The 22,350-nt window shown below is 44.0% G+C and overlaps 1 protein-coding gene across 1 annotated transcript in view; it reads right to left on the bottom strand.

The window, feature by feature from the left end:
- KLF3 (KLF transcription factor 3) overlaps positions 1 to 22,350 on the bottom strand; it is a 42,686-nt gene that overhangs the window by 6,016 nt on the left and 14,320 nt on the right. Inside the window, exons 2-4 of the mRNA XM_034407256.3 lie at positions 7,438 to 7,521; positions 4,488 to 4,977; positions 2,420 to 2,564 (exon numbers count right to left, since the gene is read on the bottom strand). Coding sequence (XP_034263147.3) covers positions 2,420 to 2,564; positions 4,488 to 4,977; positions 7,438 to 7,494 — 692 coding nt within the window. The 5' untranslated portion in view covers positions 7,495 to 7,521. The remainder of the gene's footprint in view (positions 1 to 2,419; positions 2,565 to 4,487; positions 4,978 to 7,437; positions 7,522 to 22,350) is intronic.

Here is a 22,350-nt window from a genome sequence, read left to right as displayed (position 1 = left end):
CGGGTGGGCCTGCCCCCCCCCCCGGCTCTATGCCGTCCTATAGGCACCTTTTTTGAGGCCGGGTCCATGCACGGAAGGGGCATGCACTTCACATTTGCGAACCGGTAGGGAAAGTAAGTAAATACCACCCCTTCTTCTATTGGTTTACACATTTTTCTAAATATCTCAGCAAAGTATTCTTCTTTTTTAAATGATACAGATTCTCCCTCCCCACCCCCGATGCTATGAATGCTATCAACTTCCTTTGCTCTACCGACATAAACTCATCAGATTTTATTCTTCATCTATTTCTTCAGAGCCCAAATCAGAATTTCTGATTTGGCGCAACCACAAGGATGCAAACTCCTTTTACCACCAAGGACTTTCCTACAAGTAGAATTAAGACTTATGTTTGCACAGAAATGCACTCTTTGTCTTTCTAAAACAGAAAGCCTTTGGCTTCCATAAATGACGGTTGTAACATTTATTCTGAAGACTACAATTCAGATAAGATGCACAGCGGGGTATATTTGAAGTTCACACAGACCACGGTTCTAGAGATATACATTTGAAATTGGATCTGGCTAGGAAAGATAAGACGATGACAAATCAATGAAAACCTGATGGCCGTACCAAAATTAGGACATGGAAGAGATTATTTTTTATTCTGGCCAATGATAAAGAATAATCTCAGTTGAACAAATCCCCTGAGATTTAACAATTGGAAGGGACCTTAGAGGTCTTCTAGTCCAACCCTCTGAACAAGCAGGAAACCGTATACCATTTCAGACGCACGGGTGTCCAATCTCTTCATAAAAACCTCCAGTGATGGAGCACCTATAACCATGATGGCAAACCTACGGCACGCGTGCCACCTGGGCACACAAGCGTTGCCCTAGCTTAGCTCCAGCGCGCATGTGCGTGCCGGCCAGGTGATTTTCGGGCCTTTCAGTCCCACTGGAAGTTGGGAAACAGGCTATTTCCTGCCTCCGCAGGGCCTCTGAGGGGGTGGGGAAGGCAGTTTTTGCCCTCCCCAGGCTCCTAGAAAGCCTCTGGGCACACATGCACGCGACCCCCCCCCATGCTCCCCCTACTTTTGGCACGCGACGGCAAAAAGGTTAGCCATCACTGACCTATAACTTCAGGAGGCAAGTCGTTCTACTGATTGTTTTGTCGGGAAGTTTCTCCATAGTTCTAGGTTGTTTCTCTCCTTGATTACTTTCCATCCTTTGTTTCTTGTCCTGCCCTCAGGTGCTTTGGAGGATAGCCTGATTCCCTCTTCTTTGTGGAAACCCCCTGAGATATTGGAAGACTGCTATCATGTCACCCCAAGTCCTTCTTTTCATTAAACTAGAAGTATCCAGGAGTGGTATTCACTTACTTTCCCTACCAGTTCACAAATGTTGTTGTGGCTCTGTTGCCTGAGCCTGGGCTATCGACAGATGCAGACTCTGAGAGTGAGGAAGAGGAGTTGGCAAGGCCTCCCTCTCCAGGACCCTCCTCTCTGGCAATGCCTCCGGAGGACACCGAAGGCCAAAAGATAGGCTCAGAGCCAAGCACGTCCCCGCAGCCACAGGTGGACAGCGACGAAGGAGATAAGTGCTGGCTGGACCCTCGGCAGAGGCGCAGGGAGAAGCGTGCACAGCAGAGGGGAAGGCGTGCCAGAGATTAGCTGAGTCACTGGACCACACCCCACAGGGTATAAATGTGGGTGCAGTGGCCGGTTCAGTTTGTGACGAGCAAAAACTAGAAATAATCCATGATCTCTGCGTTACTGGACTTTGCCTGCTTTATCGGACTGCATTTGGATTAATCCTTGTATTGTTGAAACTCTGCCTGCTTTATCGGAATGCTTGCAGTCTAATCTTTGTTTTGTGTGAGTAAAGTCTGAATTGGCAGCTAGCCACTGGGTTGCTGCCAGCTTTATCTTCAAAGAATTTTGTCGTGTGGCTTATTAACTCTGGGCCGTCTGTGGGGGTGCGTGTGTGGTACAGGGACAGAACAAATGTGAACCCATGCATGCGCCCAGCCTTCGATGCATGCACTTCGCTGGTGCGCACGCCTTCCGCACTTGCACCCAGTCTCAAAAACATGACTAAATAGGATGGCAGAGAGCTGGGGCAAGTGGGCAGGCTCACCACGATTTCCGCTACCGGTTCAGGCAAACCGATCCGAACCGGCTGAATATCACCTCTGGATGTATCCAATTCCTGCAACGGTTCTTCATATGTTTTAGCCTCCAGAGTCCCCTAATCATCTTTATTGCTCTTCTTTGCTCAATATTTGAATGGGCCCATACCTATGCAAATGAGATTTGTGAATTAGGCTAACGAAAGGCGCCCAACGTTGCTGAGCTTGCCTCAAAGGCCAGTCAACTAGCTTTCAACCGCCATTCGCTCTTTCGTTGGCGAGATTCGAAAACTACTTCTAAACTACTTACTCTTGTAGCATGGGAGGTGACAAGGAGGTCATCACAGGAGGAGACATTTGCTCCGGATAGTAGTCGTTTCTTGGCGATTCCAAGCCTGGTTCAATCTTGATAGATTTCGTTAGTGCTGGCTTTTCGTAAGATTCGATGACGGATACTGTGCGGAGGAAGAAGTCAGTAAATGGTAAAGAAAGAGGAAAACAGCTTGCATTGGAGTCTTCTGTCACCGCATTCTTGCTACATCGTTCTTAAAAATATAAATTGCAAATAAAATCATTTGAATTAATTTACATAGCTGAATGACAATGCCGTTCTATACTAAACCTTATAACCCAGCTCTTTGTTCTGGTCTCTATAGAAAAATCTACTGTGGCTCCCATTCTATTGCTTTGCTTTCTATAGGAACACCAAGTGCTTAATAGAACAATATCAATTATTCTATTAAGAATAATGGAATTAATCTACATAACTTCTGTTCTATTGTTTTGCTTTCTATAGGAACACCAAGTGCTTAATAGAACAATATCAATTATTCTATTAAGAATAATGGAATTAATCTACATAACTTCTGTTCTATTGTTTTGCTTTCTATAGGAACACCAAGTGTTTAACACCGTAGAATAATATCAATTATTTTATTAAGAATAATTGAATTGTTTTGCTTTCTATAGGAACACCAAGTATTAATAGAATAATATCAGTTATTCTATTAAGAATAATTGAATTAATCTACATAACTTCCATTCTATTGCTTTGCTTTCTATAGGAACACCAAGTGCTTGGTGTTAATAATAATGGTGTAGAATAATTTATATATAATAATAATAATAATAATAATAATAATAATAATAATAATAATAATAATAATAATAATAAAAAATCAATTTAGCACCTAGCAAATATATTTGAAACACTTTAGCTATATATCTTTGAGAGATTCCATTCCTCCAAGAAATGTAGGTCAGCCTACAATTTCTTTCTGCCCTTCCATTTATCACCGCATTTCTCACTACGACAATGGGATACCTTAAAGTAAGGGAAAGCTAGCTAAAGATTGCTTAAGGAGAAGCATTTTCTTCAGTTCTTATGGATGCTCCCTATGGTTCAGTATCTCTCTTTATAAGCTTCCAGTTACACCATCAAGCTTAGGATAATTTATAGAGCAGTGGTGGCGCAGTGGTAAGAATACAGTATTGCAGGCAGACTCTGCTGACTGTCAGAAGTTCGATTCTGACAGGCTCAAGGTTGACTCAGCCTTCCATCCTTCTGAGGTTGGTAAAATGAGGACCCAGATTGTTGACTCTGTAAAACGCTTAGAATGGGCTGTAAAGCACTGTGAAGCGGTACATAAGTCTAAAGTGCTATTTCCAGTGCTATAGCTCTTCCTTCCTTCCTTCCTTCCTTCCTTCCTTCCTTCCTTCCTTCCTTCCTTCCTTCCTTCCTTCCTTCCTCCCTCCCTCCCTCCCTTCCATGGTGCACAATGGTTAGAATGCAGCATTGCAGGCTAATTCTGCTGACTGTCAGCAGTTCGATTCTGATCAGTTCAAGGTTGATTCAGCCCTCCGTCCTTCCGAGGTCAGTCAAATGAGGACCCAGATTGTTGGGGGCGATAGGCTGACTCTTAAGAGAGGTCTATAAAGCACTGTGAAGCAGTATATTCTAAAGTGCTATTTCTAGTGCTATAGCCCTTCCTTCCTTCCTTCCTTCCTTCCTTCCTTCCTTCCTTCCTTCCTTCCTTCCTTCCTTCCTTCATTCCATCCATCCATGGTGTACAGTGGTTAGAATGCAACATTGCAGACTAATTCTGCTGACTGTCAGTAGTTCGATTCTCATCGGTTCAAGGTTGATTCAGCCCTCCATCCTTCCGAGGTCGGTCAAATGAGGACCCAGATTGTTGGGGGCGATAGGCTGACTCTTAAGAGAGGTCTGTAAAGCATTGTGAAGCGGTATATAAGTCTAAGCCTTAGTGCTATTGCCATCATTTAAAGTAGAAGATGAACAAAATTCTTTTAGGTTGACTTCCCCACCCCAAAAAATAAGACAAGAAAGTGCAAAACAGACCCGAGGACAGCTGTTTTACCTGGGACACTGCTTGGGTTTTCCAACTCTTCGGAAAGAACGGTGGACACCATGATAGGCTGTTGAAGGTGAGAGGCGTACATAAAAGGGACGGGTTGAACGACAAGCGGCTGAATAACTGGGAGTATTCCGGGACTCCTTAGTCCGTGACGGGAAAGAGCCGCCATGACCGGAGGGATCGTTAAGGGCATAGTAAAAGGCTGCATTCCCGGTGGGCCCAGTTTCTTCATAGGAGGGCTGGATGAGGGAAGATTTAATAATCCAGGGGGAGATCTCCGGGGTAGAGTCTGGAATTTGAAAGAGGAAGGAGAATTTCCAGCTGATGGCGGTGAACTCCGTTTGTTCATGGTAAGGTCAACAGGTTCCACCTGAACCCCACTGCACAGTCCATCTGGAATCTGGTAAAACTTATTGGACATCATATCTGGCGTGGAGTAGATGACACCGTACTTGTTGGACTTCATATGGTCCATGTAAGTAGAGTTGAACGACTGTGGAAGAAAAGGGGGAGGAAAGGAATGAATGGAAACCAGTGGCAGAAAAGAGCAAGGGGAAAAAAATGTACTGGAGAACAGGAACTCCTTCTTTGCGACTTGTTTCTGTCATGCTCTAACGTGAGTTCTACTGGACTTAAAATGAAAGTAAATCCAGTGAATATACAGAAACGTTTTTTTTGAAAACCATACTACAAATGACAATACTGCACAGAGACGCTTATTTCTCCATGGCTTAGGACCTGGCTACTTACGGGACCGCCTACTACCACAAACAGCCTCCCACCGGCCGGTACGCTCTCATAGAGAGGGGCTCCTCCAGGTGCCGTCAGCCAAACAATGTCGACTGGCGGCCCCTAGGGGGAGGGCCTTCTCTGTGGTGGCACCTATTATCTGGAACAAGCTCCCCCCGGAGATACGGAGGATCCCGGATCTGTGCACTTTCCGCCGTGCTTTGAAGACACTCCTATTCCAGCAGGCCGGCCTGGCCTAATTTTCTCCCCTTCTTTTAAATTTTTAAACTGAAATTTTAATTCGTTTTAAATTATTGGGAGTTTTAAATTGTCTCGGGCAAAAATTATTTAATTCGGTTTTAATCATGTTTTAACTTTTGTATTTATGTGTTTTATTTTGTTCCTGTTCACCGCCCTGAGTCCTTCGGGAGTAGGGCGGTATACAAATTTAATAAAATGAAATGAAAAATGAAAATGAAAAATTTCACTCTAGTAAACGATTCACTTATTAGGTTTTTATCCTGCCTTTCTTACTTTATCCGTAACTCAAGGCAATGAGCATACTTAATACTCCTTCCTCCTCCTATTTTCCCCTCAACAACAACTCTGTGAGGTGAGTTGGGCTGAGAGGGAGTGATTGGCTCAAAATCACCCAGGTGGCTTTCATGCCTACGGCAGGACTAGAACCCACACTCTCCCAGTGATTGGTCCCAAGATCACCTAGCTGGGTTTCATTCCTAAAGTGGGAGTAGAACTCCCAGTTTCCTGGTGATTGGCCCAAAGTCAACTAGCCAGTCTTCATGCATAAGGCAGGACTAGAACTCACACTCCCTCGGTGATTGGTCCCAAGATCACCTACCTCAGTGATGGCAAATTGAGCGCGTTTGTCTAGGCCGCAACCCCGAAGAGGAGCTGCCCAGAGTGCATGCGCGTGCCCAAAAATGAACTTCCGGTTTCCGGTAAGCCCATGTGCGGTGGCCAGCTACTCTTCCGGGTTTCTGGTGGACATGCGCATGCGCACTTGATGATCAGCTGACCGGCACGTATGCTCACGCAGGAAAACAGAAGACCAGTTTTTCCAGTTTCCGGCACTGCCACGCGCAAAAAGGCCAGCTGATCGTCGTGCGCATATGCGTGCCAGAAACCCGGAAGAGGAATGGGAGCCTCCGTGCGTGCCAGGCAACATGGCTCCGTGTGCCACTTCAGGCACGCGTGCCATAGGTTCACCATCACGGACCTAGCTGGTTTTCATTCCTAAGGTGAGACTAGAATTCCCAGTTTCCTGGTGATTGGCCTAAGCCAACAAACCAGCCTTCATGTCTAAGTCGGGACTAGAACTCACACTTTCCTGGTGATTGGTCTGAAGATCTCCTAGCTGGTTTTCATTCCTAAAGTGGGACTAGAACTCCCAGTCTCCTGTTTCTAGGCCAGCAGCAACTTAATCACTACACTAAATTGGCTTCTATTCTTTGTCATACCCATAGATGTTTTTGTTTTGTCGGTGTCTCTTAATCCAAATATTGTATTGCAAATCTATGTCTCTGCTGAAGCAACCGTGTCTGGAAACAGGTAACGCTTTTTGATACCCGCAGTAAGTAAATTTTGATGTACGGGACCGCCTGCTACCACCAATAGCCTCCCACCGGCCAGTATGCTCCCATAGAGAGGGGCTCCTCCGGGTGCCGTCGGCCAAACTATGTCGACTGGCGGCCCCTCGGGGGAGAGCCTTCTCTGTGGGGGCACCTACGATCTGGAACGAGCTCCCCCCGGAGATATGGAGGATCCCGGATCTGCGCACCTTCTGTTGCGCGCTCAAGACTTTCTTATTTCATCAAGCTGGCCTGGCCTAAATCTCCCCTTTTAAATGTAAATTTTAATTTGTTTTTAAATTATTGGGTATTTTAATTTTGTCTCAGCCAAATTATTTAATTCATTTTTATTCTATTTTAAATTTTTGTATTTATGTGTTTTTATTCTGTGGCTGTTCACGCCCTGAGTCCTTCGGGAGTAGGGCGGTATATAAATCCAATAAAAAAAAAAAAGGAAAATAAATCCAATTTATTTGTTATAAATGCTCAGAACGCATATTTGGTCACCTCTACCCTGTTTTTAATCTTGCATCTTTCAGAACCGGAAAAAAAGAATGTGAATGGTATTGCACACAGCCTTATTACAATGTCATGAGAATAAATATTTAACATTTATATTCTTTTTAAATACTGACCACTGGAATTGGCTCCATTGCTTCTTGTTTGATGGGGACGGGGTCAAACATTAACATTTTCTTTCGAGATAAATAGCTTGGATTCTAAAAACAGGGGGGAGAAAAGTACAACGGTTGTAATTTTCATTTTACATCACTTCAATATGGGATTAACAAACGGTATTTCAATTGTGGATTACAGCAAAATTCAGACTAAAGACATTTTCAAAAACTAAAAACATTTTCTGCAGGGTTTCTGAGTTTATGATGCCAACATGTTCAAATTCTAAACCCAAGATCCTTTAAAAAGCATGATTACAACATGACGTTTTGGAATAAGGACACACATTTTAAAGCAATATTTTGAATACTCATGAGTCGTAAGTGTGAAAACTGGTCATGTGATGACCCAGGGCACGGCACAGAGATAACACAAACAGCTGGCAGTTCAAACAGCTCCTTTATTGCTCCAAATCTCCCCCAAATGCTCCCACGTTTCTGGCAAGTCCCAGAGCAGAGTGAGAACAAACCCCCACACAAACCTCAAGCAGCCTCTGGCTGCAATTAATCCAGCCCAGCGCTATCTGCCCCAAGGCTGCACGGCAATAAATCCCAAATGTATTTGGCAAAACAAGAGCCAGGCAAGGAGTTCAGGGAGCAGAAGATCCAGATAATTAGTCCAGAACGCCAACAAGGAATGCAAGGACTCTTGGCAAGTTCAAATGTCGGCACACAACACTTCATGAACTCAGAGTTTGTTCCCGACAAATGCCCCTCCCCGTGGTGTCTCCTTAAGTCTCATTCCCCAGGTGCTCCTGGTGAAGCTGGGTGGGGCACTCTCCTCACACGTGGCCTTCTCTGCCTGCACTGATCCCGCCTTCTCTGCACTCTCCTAGCCCTTGCTCCTTGTCTGAGCCCTGTCTCTCCATCCTGCCTACAGGCCTTGCTAACTCCGAATAGCCTTGCCTGGCCTGACTCTGCCCTTCCCCAGTTTCCTCCAAGGCCAACCAGAGCTGCCCTCTCACTCGCTGGAAGTGGGGGGGAGGCATGTCAGGTCATAAGTCACTTTTTTCAATGCTGCTGTAACTTTGAACGGTCACTAAAAGAATGGTTGTAAGTCCAGGACCACCTGTATCACTATGTATTGGTTTATAATAAGGATTAAAAACTAATCCATCATATGGGTAGTCCTCGACTTACGACAGTTCATTTAGTGACCGTTCCAAGTGACAGCGGGCACTGAAAAAAGTGGCTTGCGACCATTTTTCACAGTTACGACCTTTGCAGCATCCCCATGATCACATGATCAAAATTCAGATGCTCGGCCATCGGTTCACGCTTATGACTGTTGCTATGTCCCAAGGTCATGCAATCAATCCAGGGGTGGGTTCTAACCGGCTTTACTACCGGTTCTCTTTTTATGAGCGCTTTGCGCTTGCAGGCACACCAAACGAGTGCTTCGCGCAAGCGCGTTGCGAATCTGCCCAGCTGAGGTGCGGCAATCCGCTCTGCCGCACCACTCAGCTGGGTGAAAACAGCAGAAATATAAGGTCAGAATAACGCAGGGGCGGGCGGGAGGGCCCAGCTCCCGAAGAATGAGAACCAGTTCGGTGACGTAATAGCGTCACCGCTACCGGCTCGCGCAAACCGGGCCGAACCGGGAGGAATCCACCACTGAATCAATCCCCTTTGGTGACCTTTTGACACCGCAAAGTCCATGGGGAAGCCAGGTTCACTTAACAACTAGGTTACAGTAATGTGTCAACGGCAGGGACTCACTTAATAAATGTAGCAAGAAAGGTCGTAAAATGGGGGAAAAAAAGCTCACTTAACAAACGCCTCACTTAACAACCGAAATTTTGAGGTCAATTATGGTTGTAAGTCTAGGACTAGCCGTATTCTCTCTCTCTCTCTCCCTCCCTCTCTCTCTCTCTCTCTTTTACACACACACACACACACACACACACACACACTATCATAAACTCTTTTGTGACCTGCTACAATGCTAACTGGAAAGCAGGAATTGGCCCAATTTTTTTCCTGGTGGAGGCATCACCCCAAGTTTGAAGAAGGTCAGAGTTTTAAATAAATGGAAATCACCCAAGTACTGTCATCTTGAAACCGACTTCTTGAATTATGAAAGGTGAAACCAAAGGGGGTTGTGATTTTATTTGCAAAACACCGCAAATAGCTCTTCCAAAATGAGTGTGCCAAACATTATCTAACACCGCTCCAGCACTCTTAACTTTTGCAGAACTTCAAATTATACAACTACCGTGTTTCCCCGAAAATAAGACCCTGTCTTATATTTTTTTGAACCCCGAAATAAGCACTTGGCCTTATTTTTGGGGAGGTCTTATTATTTTGGGGCACGGGGAGGAAACCAGAGGAAATGGCGGGGACCGGCTGTGCATGTGTTTAAATATTTTCGGGGAGGGCTTATTTTCAGGAAGGGCTTATTTTAGTGCATGTGCTCAAAAGCCCAATTGGGCTTACTATCAGGGGATGTCTTATTTTAGGGGAAACAGGGTATTGTCCATTATGTTGCATGGGGGAATCCGCCCCATATGACCACAGCTGAGCCCAAAATTTATGTTGCTAAGTGAGACATTGGTGAAGTGACTCTTGCTCCATTTTATGACTGTTCTGGTCCCGTTGGTTAAGTGAATCACCGCAGTTGTTAAGTTAGTAACCAGGTTGTTAAGTGAATCTGGCTTCTCCGTGGACTTGGCTCATCAGAAGGTCGCAGGAGAGGATTGTGTGACCTTGGGACACAGCAACCGTCATAAATGTGAGTCAGCTGACCAGTATCCAAATGTAAATCATGTGACCATGGGGATGCTGCAATGGTCGTAAGTGTGAAAAATGGACATAAGTCACTTTTTTTCAGTGCAGTTGTAACTTTGAACAGTCACTGAGCAAATTGTTGTAAATTGAGTTACAGCGACACTGAAAAATGTGACTTATGACCATTTTTCACAGTTACAACCATTGCAGCATCCCCATGATCATGTGATCAAAATTCAGACGCTTGGCAACTGACTCATATTTATGACCTCTGCCTAAGATCATGTGTGATCTCCTTTTGCGACCTTCTGATGAGCAAAGTCCATGGAAAAGCCAGATTCACTTAACAACCGGGCTACTAACCTATCGACTGCAGTGCCTCAATTAACAACTGAGGTTGTAAAACCGGGCAAAACTCACTTAACAAATGTCTCACTTAACAACAGAAATTCTGGGCTGAGTGGGAGTCGTAATTCGAGGACTACCTGTATTCAGCCGTTCACAGGAGATAATTTATTTGCATCCATAGGTGGCGCTAGAAATGAATAAAAACCAACACATGATAATTATCAATTTTTGAATTCCGTTCAGGATGTCGGCCAATAAATTAAAAATCATTTTCAACTGGGCATTTTTGAAATTAAAAATGCAAGCTCAGAAGATCCCAAGTATAACGTGAATGATTAATCGCAAGGTATGCGCCTTTTATAAAACACTAAGCAAACCTATAATCGATTTATAATATAATCATGTATTATAATCGCTCTGATATATTAATTCAAGGTAAGAAAGATGAATGGAAAACAGAATTGATGCCAAATATCTCCAGAATTCTGCTGGCTCATGGTATGTTTTCATCTGCTTTTATAAACCTACTTTGTCCATAATGTCTAACTATGAAGGATATCTGTATTTATGATTTTTGCAAATATTTATATGTTTTCACTATACAGGTAGTCTCGACTTATGCCCACAGTTGAGTCCAAAGTTTATGTTTTTAAGGGAGGCATTTGTTAAGTGAGTTTTGCCTGGTTTTATGACCTTTCTGGCCTCAGTTGTTAAGTGAATCACCGCAGTGGATATGTTAGTCACCCGGTTGTTAAGTGAATCTGGCTTCCCCACTGACTTTGCTCGTCAGAGGGTTGCAAAAGGGGCAGAGGTGGGATTCAGCCGGTTTGGACCAGTTTGGGATGTTAATTTTATGTCCGGTTCGACGAACTGATAGTTCCAATGACTGGCTGGCTCCGACCCACCCCAGAGTCCCCACGCAGCCCGTTTTGGATTTCAGGTAAGTGCAGGGGGTGCATGGAACCTGGGAAGGTGGAAAACAGGCCCGCGACAGCCCGGTTTTGCTCCCAAGAGGCTGCAGTGAGGCCTACTAGGCCCAAAACGGGGCACAAGAGTGTGTGCAGTGCAGCCCCCACGGAGCAAAAATGGCCCGTTTTTGCTCCCAATAGGCTGCAGGGAGGCCTACTAGGCCCAAAACGGGGCATGGGGGGGGTGCAGTACGCCCCCCCTATGGCCCGTTTTTGCTCCCAGGAGGCTGCAGGGAGGCCTACTAGGCCCAAAACAGGGCGCGGAGGGGCGGCGCTCCCCACGTGGCCCGTGTTTGCTCCCAGGGGGGTGCAGGAGGCCGAGTGCTGCCTGCCACACCCTCCGGCCATGCCCATCATGGCCATGCTCACCCAGACGGTCATTACGGCAGAGAATCGATTGTTAATTTATTTGAATCCCACCGCTAATCCCCGATTAGAAAAACTTAGAGTAAAATACTTTAAAATTCATACTTGCTGATTTAATAGCCAGTCGCCGGTACGAGTTTTTGCCAAATTTTAAGACAAAAGAACAGCCAATTGGACGTCACCTTAGGGTGGAACAACATCAGGCTAGAAACTGGGAGGTTGTGGGTTCTAGTCCTGCTTCGGGCACATATCACAATCGCATTTCTCTCAACCTTTTCAAGGAGGTGACTGACAAACCCCTTCTGAAAAAAACTTTTAAGTAAATGCAGAAAGTTTTTGAAAATCAGAAATTATTATTATTATTTTTTTTAAAGGCGAAAGACTGCAGCTTTACCCCCTCCTGCGTTTCCAAAATGCTCTTTCCCTCAATGGGGTTTGTTTGTTTGTTTTTTTTAAAAAAATCTCTATAATTACATTTTATTTATTTTTTTGCAATCGGGAGTTACGTTTTTTCAACTCCCCCAAGAAACAACTGAACGATATGCGGATTCAGCAATGTTCTTAAAAGTCAAATCAATAGGCCAAGTTCAAAGAGAGAGACACCCCCCCCCGATGCCCAACATTTGAGCTACATAGAATTGTAGATAGCATTAATAAGAAATCAGATAATGAACCCTGCTCCCTTAAGAAAACAACCTTGGCCTTGCCTTGTGTTAAAAATAAAAATAAAAAAAATACAAAACTGCACAGTGTAACTTTTCCGTCTCCTCCCTGCTGCTCCACCCTGTGGATTGAGGCCAAGGCAAAGCAACTTGTCCAAACAGGACATGGGTTGCGATAAGATTTTGCTCACGCCCTGTGCTAAGCGAAGAAATGGGATTTTTGTATGCAAATAAGGCCCAGGTATAAAGGTAAGAAAGGAACACAATCTAAGGCAGTGATGGCTAACCTTTTTGCCGTCACGTGCCAGGAAGGGGTGTGTGGCGGGGAAGGTTCATGTATGCACATGCTCAGAGCCATAATTCTATGTGCCCCACACATGCGCACACGACCCCCCTCTCCCCCCCTGCTCCTGGCACGCGATAGCCCAGTAGGCCCATTTTTCTTTCTCATCTGGCTCCAGATCCTCTCTATGCATCTGGGGAGTTGGAAAACAGGTTGTTTCGGGCCTCCGGAGGGCCTCCAAGGGAGTGGGGAAGGCTGTTTTCGCCCTCCCCAGATGCATAGAGAGGATCTGGAGGATCTGGAGTGAGAAAGGAAAACGGGCCTTCCGCACCCCCACACCCCCAGGCCCTTCAGAGACAGGAAACAGCCTGTTTCCCTACTTCTGGTGGGCCCAGAAGACCCAAAAATCAGTTGGCCTGCGCACACATGCGCGCCGGAGCTGAGCTGGCGTGCCAGGCAACATGGCTCCACGTGCCATAGGTTCGCCATCACGGATCTAAGGCATAGGTCTGATAATCAGGAGAGAGAAAGTCGGGGATGGCAAAAAAAAAAAAAAAGATCCAGCGAAAGCAAGATGAAAAAAGAGATTTTATTTTATTTATTTGCGTGTGTGTGTGTCGTATATATATAGGAGTCCTCAACTTACGACCCCAACCGAGCCCAAAATTTCCACGGATAAGCGAGACAATTGTTAAGGGAGTTGCACGTCATGTTTTATCGCCTTTTTTTTTTGCCACGGTTGTTAAACGAATCATCACCGTGTTGGTTAAGGGAGTGGTGCAGTCGTTAAGCGAATCTGGCTCCCCCGCCCCCCCGATTGACTTGACTTGTCGGAAGCCGGCTGGGACGTTTACAAATGGCGATCACGTCATAAATACATAAACACCATAAAATGCCTGAACTCTTGATTACTTGACAGTGGGGACGCTTAGGCATGTTTTCTAAGCCACACGCACGCACGCAAGCCATGCACGCGAGCAAAGCACATGCTTGGAAGCCCGCACACATGCATGGAAGGTGTGCACTTGAGTGAAGTGAGCATATGTGCTCACATTGTCGGTGCGCGGAGAACCGGTGGTAAAATTATGTGCAACCCACCTTTGATCCAGACTGCAATCTTGATCGCTCTCTTGCTTGCTTGCTTCTACAATACCCCAAATGTTTCTGTAAATACATTTTGCTTAATTCCCATTTTCACAGGAGAAAGGAAGGAAGAAGGAACTCCTTCCAATGGCGTTGTGAAATTCACTTATTTATTGCTCTCAAACTTCCTAACCAGGTTTCTTTTATTCATAGCTGATGCTCACCGAGAAAAAGATCCTGGTTTCCCTTGAACCTTTTTCTAGCGTGCGATCGCAGCTTAAAATTCAGAAACACGGTGCCTAAAAATTCAAAGAAAGATGATGGCTTGTTCCAAACTCTATAATTCAATGCCGGGTCTCTTGAGGTTAAAATGTGAAGTCTCACTGAAAATCAGACAAACTCTTTCTGAGTAAATTTTTGAGATTCTGCAAGCGTCAAACGTAATGGAATTACTGCAACAAACGAACTGTGTTAAAAATCATAGATCGACTAATTTTAAACTCTTATCACCCCGAGCAAGCAATACAAGCTAACTTAAAAAAATAAAATAAAAATTAGTCCATCCGCTAAGCTATCTATTCCATTCATGTTTCATTTCGGAAGAACGAAAACATTCTTTAACCTGAGAAATTACATAGTTAGGATTTTGAGTCAAAATTCCTCCACCGATCTTGAATGCAGCGGAACAGAAGAAACAAAGAATGCGTTTGTTTGTGCATGCTATGCTCCCATTGTGTCTTTGTGATCTAATTAGATCCTTCCCGTTTGTAGTACTAGTTTTTGTGAGAACAAAAGATCTATTATCACAGAGGTCTCTAATCCCCCCTCCAGGGCTGCAGGCCACGTCTGGGTCTTGAGCTCCGGTGGAACCATCCCTCTCCATCCCCTTGCCAGTCCATGAAGCTGAAAACATTGGGGAACTCTGCATTAGCGCAAAGAAATTGATGAACAATACAATGCAATTGACACTTCTATGTCAATCTCCCTTGTCCTCATTCTGATGAAAACTGTTACAAATCATATAATTTCTGACTTCATGGACATTAAGGAATTAACAACGATTTCTTAAAAGGGGGCTCAGCCAGTGGTGGGATTCAAATTATTTTACTACCGGTTCTGTGGGAGTGGCTTGGTGGGCGTGGTGTGGCTTGGTGGGCGTGGCTTGGTGGGCCTGGCAGGGGAAGGATACTGTAAAATCTCAATTCCTTCCCCACTCCAGGGGAAGGCATAATCCCCATTTCCTTCCGATCAGCTGGGACTCGGGAGGCAGAGAATAGATGGGGATGGGTCCAGTCTCAGAGGTGGTATTTACCGGTTCTACGAACTACTCAAAATTTCCGCTACCAGTTCTCTAGAACTGTCAGAACCTGCTGAATACCACAGCCCAGAATTCTTATGTAACCACAACAGTGGTGGGTTGCCCCCGGGTTGGACCGGTTCGCAAGAACCGGTAGTAAAACCGGCGGGAGGCCCCGCCCACTGCCCCGGGTGTCATCATTAGTGATCTGTGCATGCGCAGAAGCAAGGCGCGTGTGTGAATGAAGCAAGCACATGCACGCGATCCTGTTGCGAATCGGTAGTAAAGGTAAATAGAACCCACCCCTGAGCCACAAGCAGAGTAAATTCAACCTCTCTTGAATTCTACTTATCTAACTCTAATCAGGTGATGGCCATTAGTTGAGAAGATTCCTGTGCATAGGTTGTTTTGCAATAAATCAGTTTAATTGGACCTTTGATGTCAGACAGGTTCTGTTTAGTTCTGCCACCTGTGGTTTAGACCTCAGGGGTCCTTCATGACTGGTGAATATCTTGAGGGAGGTAAAGGAAACTGATTCAGGAACTGAATGCATATGTGAGAGAGAAGGTGGCCTTGTCTGTTTTGAAGATAAAGCTGGGATGGTCTCTTCTCAAGAAGCCATTGCTCAACTCAACAACAGTAGGTAAATATTTTCCTGTCTGCAATCTCCCATTTTTTTTTAGGGAAAGTTGTTGAAAACGTGATGGATCTGCAATTGCAGAAGAATTTTAGTTACAACTGTTACAAATTCTGTATATAACCCAACAGAACAGACAGTGCACAGTCCACATGTGGTTTTCTGCTTAACTGCCAGAAGGAAGCAGGAAATCTTACTCAGAGGGAAGACATAGCACATATACCATAGATGCAACTACAAACCTATAAACATTGCCATCTACTGATTGAAGAGTATATATCTCTACTGAACATTGCTGTAGTTGTATAAAATCCATGAAATTCCACCAGTAAGTCTTAATGGTTACAGGGTTAAAATACTGCCCCCCCTTTTTCTCTTTTTAACTTTCCTACTGAAAGATGGGGACATAAGCCTCTCTGAGTCATTTTAGCCTAGAACAGCTTATAAATCAAGTTAGTAAGTAAGCAAACAAAAATCTTCCAAGTTTAAATCTATGAAACATTGCTAAGAGCGTCCGGCCAGTTCTGAGAGACAAAGAATTCCTTATCGGAGCAGAAAGTTATCTGGCTTCCTGTCTTAAGCTTCAGCTTTCAGAGAGAAACACAGCCACGAAAGAGAACAAGATTAAAAAGGCAGACATTCAAAAGCAAATGAAGTACAGATAATTCTCAATTTGCAACAGTTCGGAGTTACGATGGCACTGGAAAAAAAGTGATTTATGACCATTTTTCACACTTACAACCTTTGTAGCAGCCCCACTCCAAAGTGTTCAAAATTCAGATGCTTGGCAACGGGTTCTTACTTATGACCGTCGCTGTGTCCCGAGGTCATGTGATCTCCTTTTGCGACCTTTTGACAAGCAAGACTCACTCAACGACTGCGTTACTGCATTTTTATTGTTTTATATCATACATTTCCTTTCTATGTTGACCCGTGTGCTCTCCACATGTCCAAGATGTTAACATGTGAACGTACAAACATCATCATCATCGTCGTTATAGTCATATATACATGAACAAATATGCAGTAACGTATAAACAGATATGCGATAACATCCATCATATTATAACATATATTGTCTTCCATTATGGTGTCGATTACATAACCATCAAGTAAAATAAAAAATAAAAAATTACCCGTCTGTTTCCTTTCTCATATACACCATATTTTACCCAATTTTACAACAGTCCATCCCTTTCCGTCTTTCTTCTCCTTCCTTCCCTTCCTTTCTCCCCTCCACTTCTCTCCTTCCCTCTTTCTTTCTCCTCCCCGCCCCTCTCCTTCTCCTCTCCCCTCTCCTCCCTTTTTCTCTCCTCCTCTCCCTTCTCTTTTCCGCTTCCCTCTCCTTCCCTTTCTCCTACACCTCTCCTCCTATCCACTTCCCTCTCTTCTTTCCCCTCTCTACTTCCCTCTTCTTCCCTCTCCTTTCCCCCCAACCTTTCTCCCTTCCCCACCTCTCCTCTCGATTTCAGTACTAACTTCAGTGATTCACTTAACAACTGTGGCAAGAAAGGTCGTAAAACGGGTCAAAATTCACTTAACAAATGTCTCACTGAACAACAGAAATTTTGGCCTCAATTGTGGGTGTAAATTGAGGACTACCCGTATATCGAATGGTATAGGGTTTTCCCTCCCTCTCCTTCAAAGCAGAGAAGAAAGAACTGCTTTAATCCATTTATTAAAAGGTTTTGATTCAAAAAAGATATTCACGCAAATACAGGTGGCTTGTATTAAGAGTCAGGATTTATAGGCAAGGTGCGTGAAGTGGTTTTGATGCAGGAACATATGGAGAAATTTCAATGGTGGGATTCAACTGGTTTAATAACCAGTTTGGTAAGCGGGCGATTTGTGCATGCCTGCAGTGTTGAAAAATTGCTCATTTTAAGCGCAAAACCTAACCTTCTATTCACTTACGCCAGTGAGTAAAACAGCTGAGGCGCGGGAATCCACTTGCCGCGCGAATCAGCTGAGCTGAAAAACATGGAAATGTAGAACAGAATAGGGCAGGGGTGGGTGGGCGGGGCCAACCGGCTGAATCCCACCAATGAGAAATTTCCACGGGAATATGACAGTCTAGTTGTCCATGACAGTTCAAAATGGCAGCCTTATCCCTTCCTCCCCACATTTGGTTCCATATACAAAACGTCCCAAAAAATCTCAAGAGATTTCCGTGTTTCCACACGAGATCTCCCAAGCTGTCAAAATCGAGATTCCTAAAAAAAATCTTGATTTGGGTGGTTTTCAAATCTACAAATACGTAAAAATGTACTCTTCTTTTTTTTTAAAAAAAAAAAATTACAGTTATATTTTCGTAGCAGAAAAATCTTGTCACACTTCTTCCATTTCTCTCCAGGCCATTGTCCAATTTCAGTGACAAAGTGAAGGGAACGGGACTTCAACCAACTGAGAAACTTAATATTTGGCTGTTGCTTTTCAAGGATCTTTTTCTCCTTATGCTGTATAATCCTAAAACTCTTTTGATTGCGAGTTGACCGCTAGCCCTGATCGAGTATAAAAAAGACAAACCACAGGTATTAAAACAATCACCCAAAAATTGAGTCTAAATCAGTGGTGGGTTCCTCCTGGTTCGGCCCGGTTCCACCGAGCCAGTAGCGGTGACGATACGTCACCAAAACGGTTCTGCCCCCCCACCCCCTGCCCCTCCCACGTTATTCTTACCTTTTATTTGGCCCCACTCCCAATCTATTGCTGTCTCCTGAATCCCAGCTGATATGCTAGAAGAAAAAGCTGTTCAAACTCTTGTTGCGGGGCTTCAAAGGGCCGCCCTACAGCTGATCAGTGTTAAAAGGCAGTGTGCTGGTAGACCAGTGCCTCCAAAAACAAATGAGTAGACCGATGCCTGCAAAAATAAATGGGTAGCCCAGTGCCTGCAAAAACAAATGAGTAGACCGGTACAGCTCTGCAAGCAGTTAAAAGCCTGGTAGACCAGTATCTCTGCTAAATCCTAAAGAATTGTCACATGACCATCAAGCCACGCCCACAAAATAAGCCATGCCCACAGAACCGGTAGTAAAAAATTTTAGAACCCACCCCTGGTCTAAATGGTGCTCCCAACAATTCACACCTCAAAATAAGGTGCGTTTTCTGACATTTCAAAACATTTCCTCTCCATTTTTCTTTAAAACAGCCGAATTCTGAATAAGCAAGCCAAAACGAAGTACGGGGTAGTCCTTGACTTATCGCTGCAATTGAGCTCAATTTTGACTCATTTTTTGACCTTTCTTGCCGCAGTTGTTAAGCGAATCACCGCAGTTGTTAAGTTAGCAACCCAGTTGTTAGGTGAATTCCTCATTGGTCAGAAGGTCGCAAAAGGGGTGACCCTGGGACACGGCAACTGTCATAAATATGAGTCAGCTGTCGAGCGTCTGAATTTTGATTGTGGGGATTTTGCAACAGTCGTAAGTGAGAAACAGCCATAAATCAATTTTTTTCAGTGCTGTTGTAACTTTCAACGGTCACTCGACGAACAGTTGTAAGTTGAGGACTATCTGTACTCACATATTAGTGTAATACAACTTTAGCAGAACTGAGTACTCCGTTTCCCCGAAAATAAGACCCAACCGGAAAATAAGTCCTAGCATGATTTTTCAGGATGCTCGTAATATAAGCCCTACACCCCAAAATAAGGCCCAGTTAAGATTGTCAGCCAAATGGATGCATTTAGTACCATATTTCCCTAAAAATAAGACCTAATCAGAAAATAAGCCCTAATGTGTCTTTTGGAGCAAAAATTAATATAAGACCCAGTCCAGGGGTGAAATGCTCCCGGTTCGGACCGGGTCGCCCGATCCAGTAGCGATGGAGGCGGGTGGTTCGGAGAACCGGTAGCAAAAATCCCCGCGCCCCCCCATGCCCAGCTGAGCCGCACGATCATCAGAGGCTTTTTTTTTTTAAACTTTTAAAAGCATTTTTTCTACAACCTCTTCCGACAAAAAATGCTTTTAAAAGTAAAAAAAAAAAAAAGCCTCTAAGGATCGCGCGACTCAGCTGGTATCGTCAGAGGCTTTTCAAAGCATTTTTTTCTGCAACCTCTTGGCCGAAGAGGTGGTTAAAAAAAATGCTTTGAAAAGTCTCTGACGATGCCAGCTGAGTTGCCTGATCGGCAGAGAGGCTTTTCAAAGCATTAGAAAAAATGCTTTGAAAAGTTAAAAAAAAAAAAAAAAGAGTTGGCCACGCCCACCCAGTCACATTACACCCCTCCAAGCCACGCCCATAGAACCGGTAGTAACAAATTTTACATTTCACCCCTGACCCAGTCTTATTTTGGGGGGAAACACGGCAGTTCAAACACAAGCTGAATGTTATACAGCAATCGTCCAATAAGCATTACAAAATTACAGATTTGTGTTTCCTAGAACGATAAATCGTTCACATTACCCCATCCCTTTAATTAATATATTAAGATATAAGAAGGGAGGGCCTTCTCTGTGGGGGCACCTACCCTCTGGAATCAGCTGCCCCCAGAGATAAGGAGAATCCAAGACCTCGGTGCCTTCCGCCGTGCCCTTAAAACTTTCTTTTTTCAGCAAGCCAGGCTGGCTTAATATATTTTTTTTAAATATTTTTAATTGGTTTGTTATTTTAAATTGGGCCCAAATTAATATATATATATATTTAATTGTTTTTAATGTTTGTATGTATGTTTTTTATCTGGCTGTACACCGCCCTGAGTCCCTTGGGAGAAGGTGCGGTATATAAATTTGAAACACAATAAAATAAATAAATAAAATTTCAAAGCTAATGCAAGTAGACCACTGCAGAAAACGCCAGGAGCAAAAGGCCTCCAAGGGACGGGAGGTCGAAACGACACAAGATGGCAGCTGCAACGGTGCCACCGAAGCCTTCTTTGATGTGGGTCATCACACTTACAAAAAGAAGGTTTGATTACGAAGGAAAGAAACTCCGATCGCTCCTCCCAGCTTCCTTGCAGCCAATTTCATCCTTCCAGCACAATTATTGCTTAACTCATTGTAAGCCGCCCTGAGTCTCCGGAGAAAGGCGGCATATAAATCAAATTTTAAAAAAAAATTAATTAATCCCCCATTTTATGTCAACTTTGTGGATATTGCAAAGCACGATAGAATCCGCTTAAGCAGAAGAAGAGTTTTGAGTGGCAGGTGCTTCAAATTCATTCCCGTCGACGGGGGGGGGGGAGGAAACGTGGGGACAGAACCAACAAAAGTCGCCTGAAGTCAGAAACCGATCAAAAATTTCATGCTCTTGATATGAGTAAGATGGGAAAATCCGAGAAGAGGCAATGTACCAATAATGAAAAGAAACAAACAAGAAACGAGAGACAAAGAAAGAACATGATTATTATTTTTTTTTAAAACAACAACAACGATGCGATGAACTCGGGATGTTTCCCGCCCCAAAAAACCAGAACGCCTTAAGCTATTAAGCTGCTTGCAATAAACATCACTTTTTTTATAAGCCTTACTTATAACTAATGTTTGCATTTGAAGTCCCTAGCAGTAGCTCTGTGTTTTGGTCCTATCACTGTTACGTTGGATCCTCTTGGATCATATAAACAATGGCTATTATAAACCCCTATATAAGGAAAGCTTGGCCCTGGATAGCATAGAGAAGATTTAAATTTATTCCTCAGACTAGTCCTGCCAAATATCAAATTATGGACTGGAATCAACTACTTCTTTGGAATGAAAACACTTCCGTGTTGGCTGCAGTGAATCTGTCTCTTCGTAAAGCACTTCCTCTGACTAAGAGCATTAAAGTTGCAATAAAGCACAGATTTACAGCTTAAATCCAACCAAGATGGTTAACAGAAATACACCATCTTTTTTTCTGATTCATGTTCCCTGAATCAGTGGAAAACACAATTCGGCCACAATTCTGCAACCCAACAAGACAGACAGAGACTTCAGAGGATAATTAGAACGGCAGAAAAAAACATGGCTACCAACCTGCCTTCCATGGAGGACCTGTATATTGCACGAGTCAAAAAGAGGGCTGGGAAAATATCTACAGACCCCTCACATCCTGGACATAAACTGTTTCAACTCCTACCCTCAAAACGACGCTATGGAGCACTGCACACCAGAACAACTAGACACAAGGACAGTGTTTTCCCGAACGCCATCACTCTGCCAAACAAATAATTCCCTCAACACTGTCAAACTAGTTACTAAGTCCGCATTACTATTAATCTTCTCATTGTTTCCACCACCCATCTCCTTCCACTTATGACTGTATGACTGTAACTTTGTTGCTTGTATCCTTACGATTTATATTGATATTGCTTCCTGATTGCTTACTTGTACCCTATGACTATCATTAAGTGTTGTACCTTATGATTCTTGAGGAACGTATCTTTTCTTTTATGTACACTGAGAGCATATGCACCAAGACAAATTCCTTGTGTGTCCAATCACACTTAGCCAATAAAGAATTCTACTCTACTCTACTCTACTCTACTCTACTCTGCTCTGCTCTGCTCTGCTCTGCTCTGCTCTGCTCTACTT

This window comes from Pantherophis guttatus, chromosome 8, assembly GCF_059756535.1.
Source record: "Pantherophis guttatus breed Tessera chromosome 8, ASM5975653v1, whole genome shotgun sequence".
NCBI classification, from domain to species: Eukaryota; Metazoa; Chordata; class Lepidosauria; order Squamata; family Colubridae; genus Pantherophis; species Pantherophis guttatus.
Note: the sequence above shows the minus strand (reverse complement) of the source record. Positions and strands in the feature narration are given on the sequence as shown.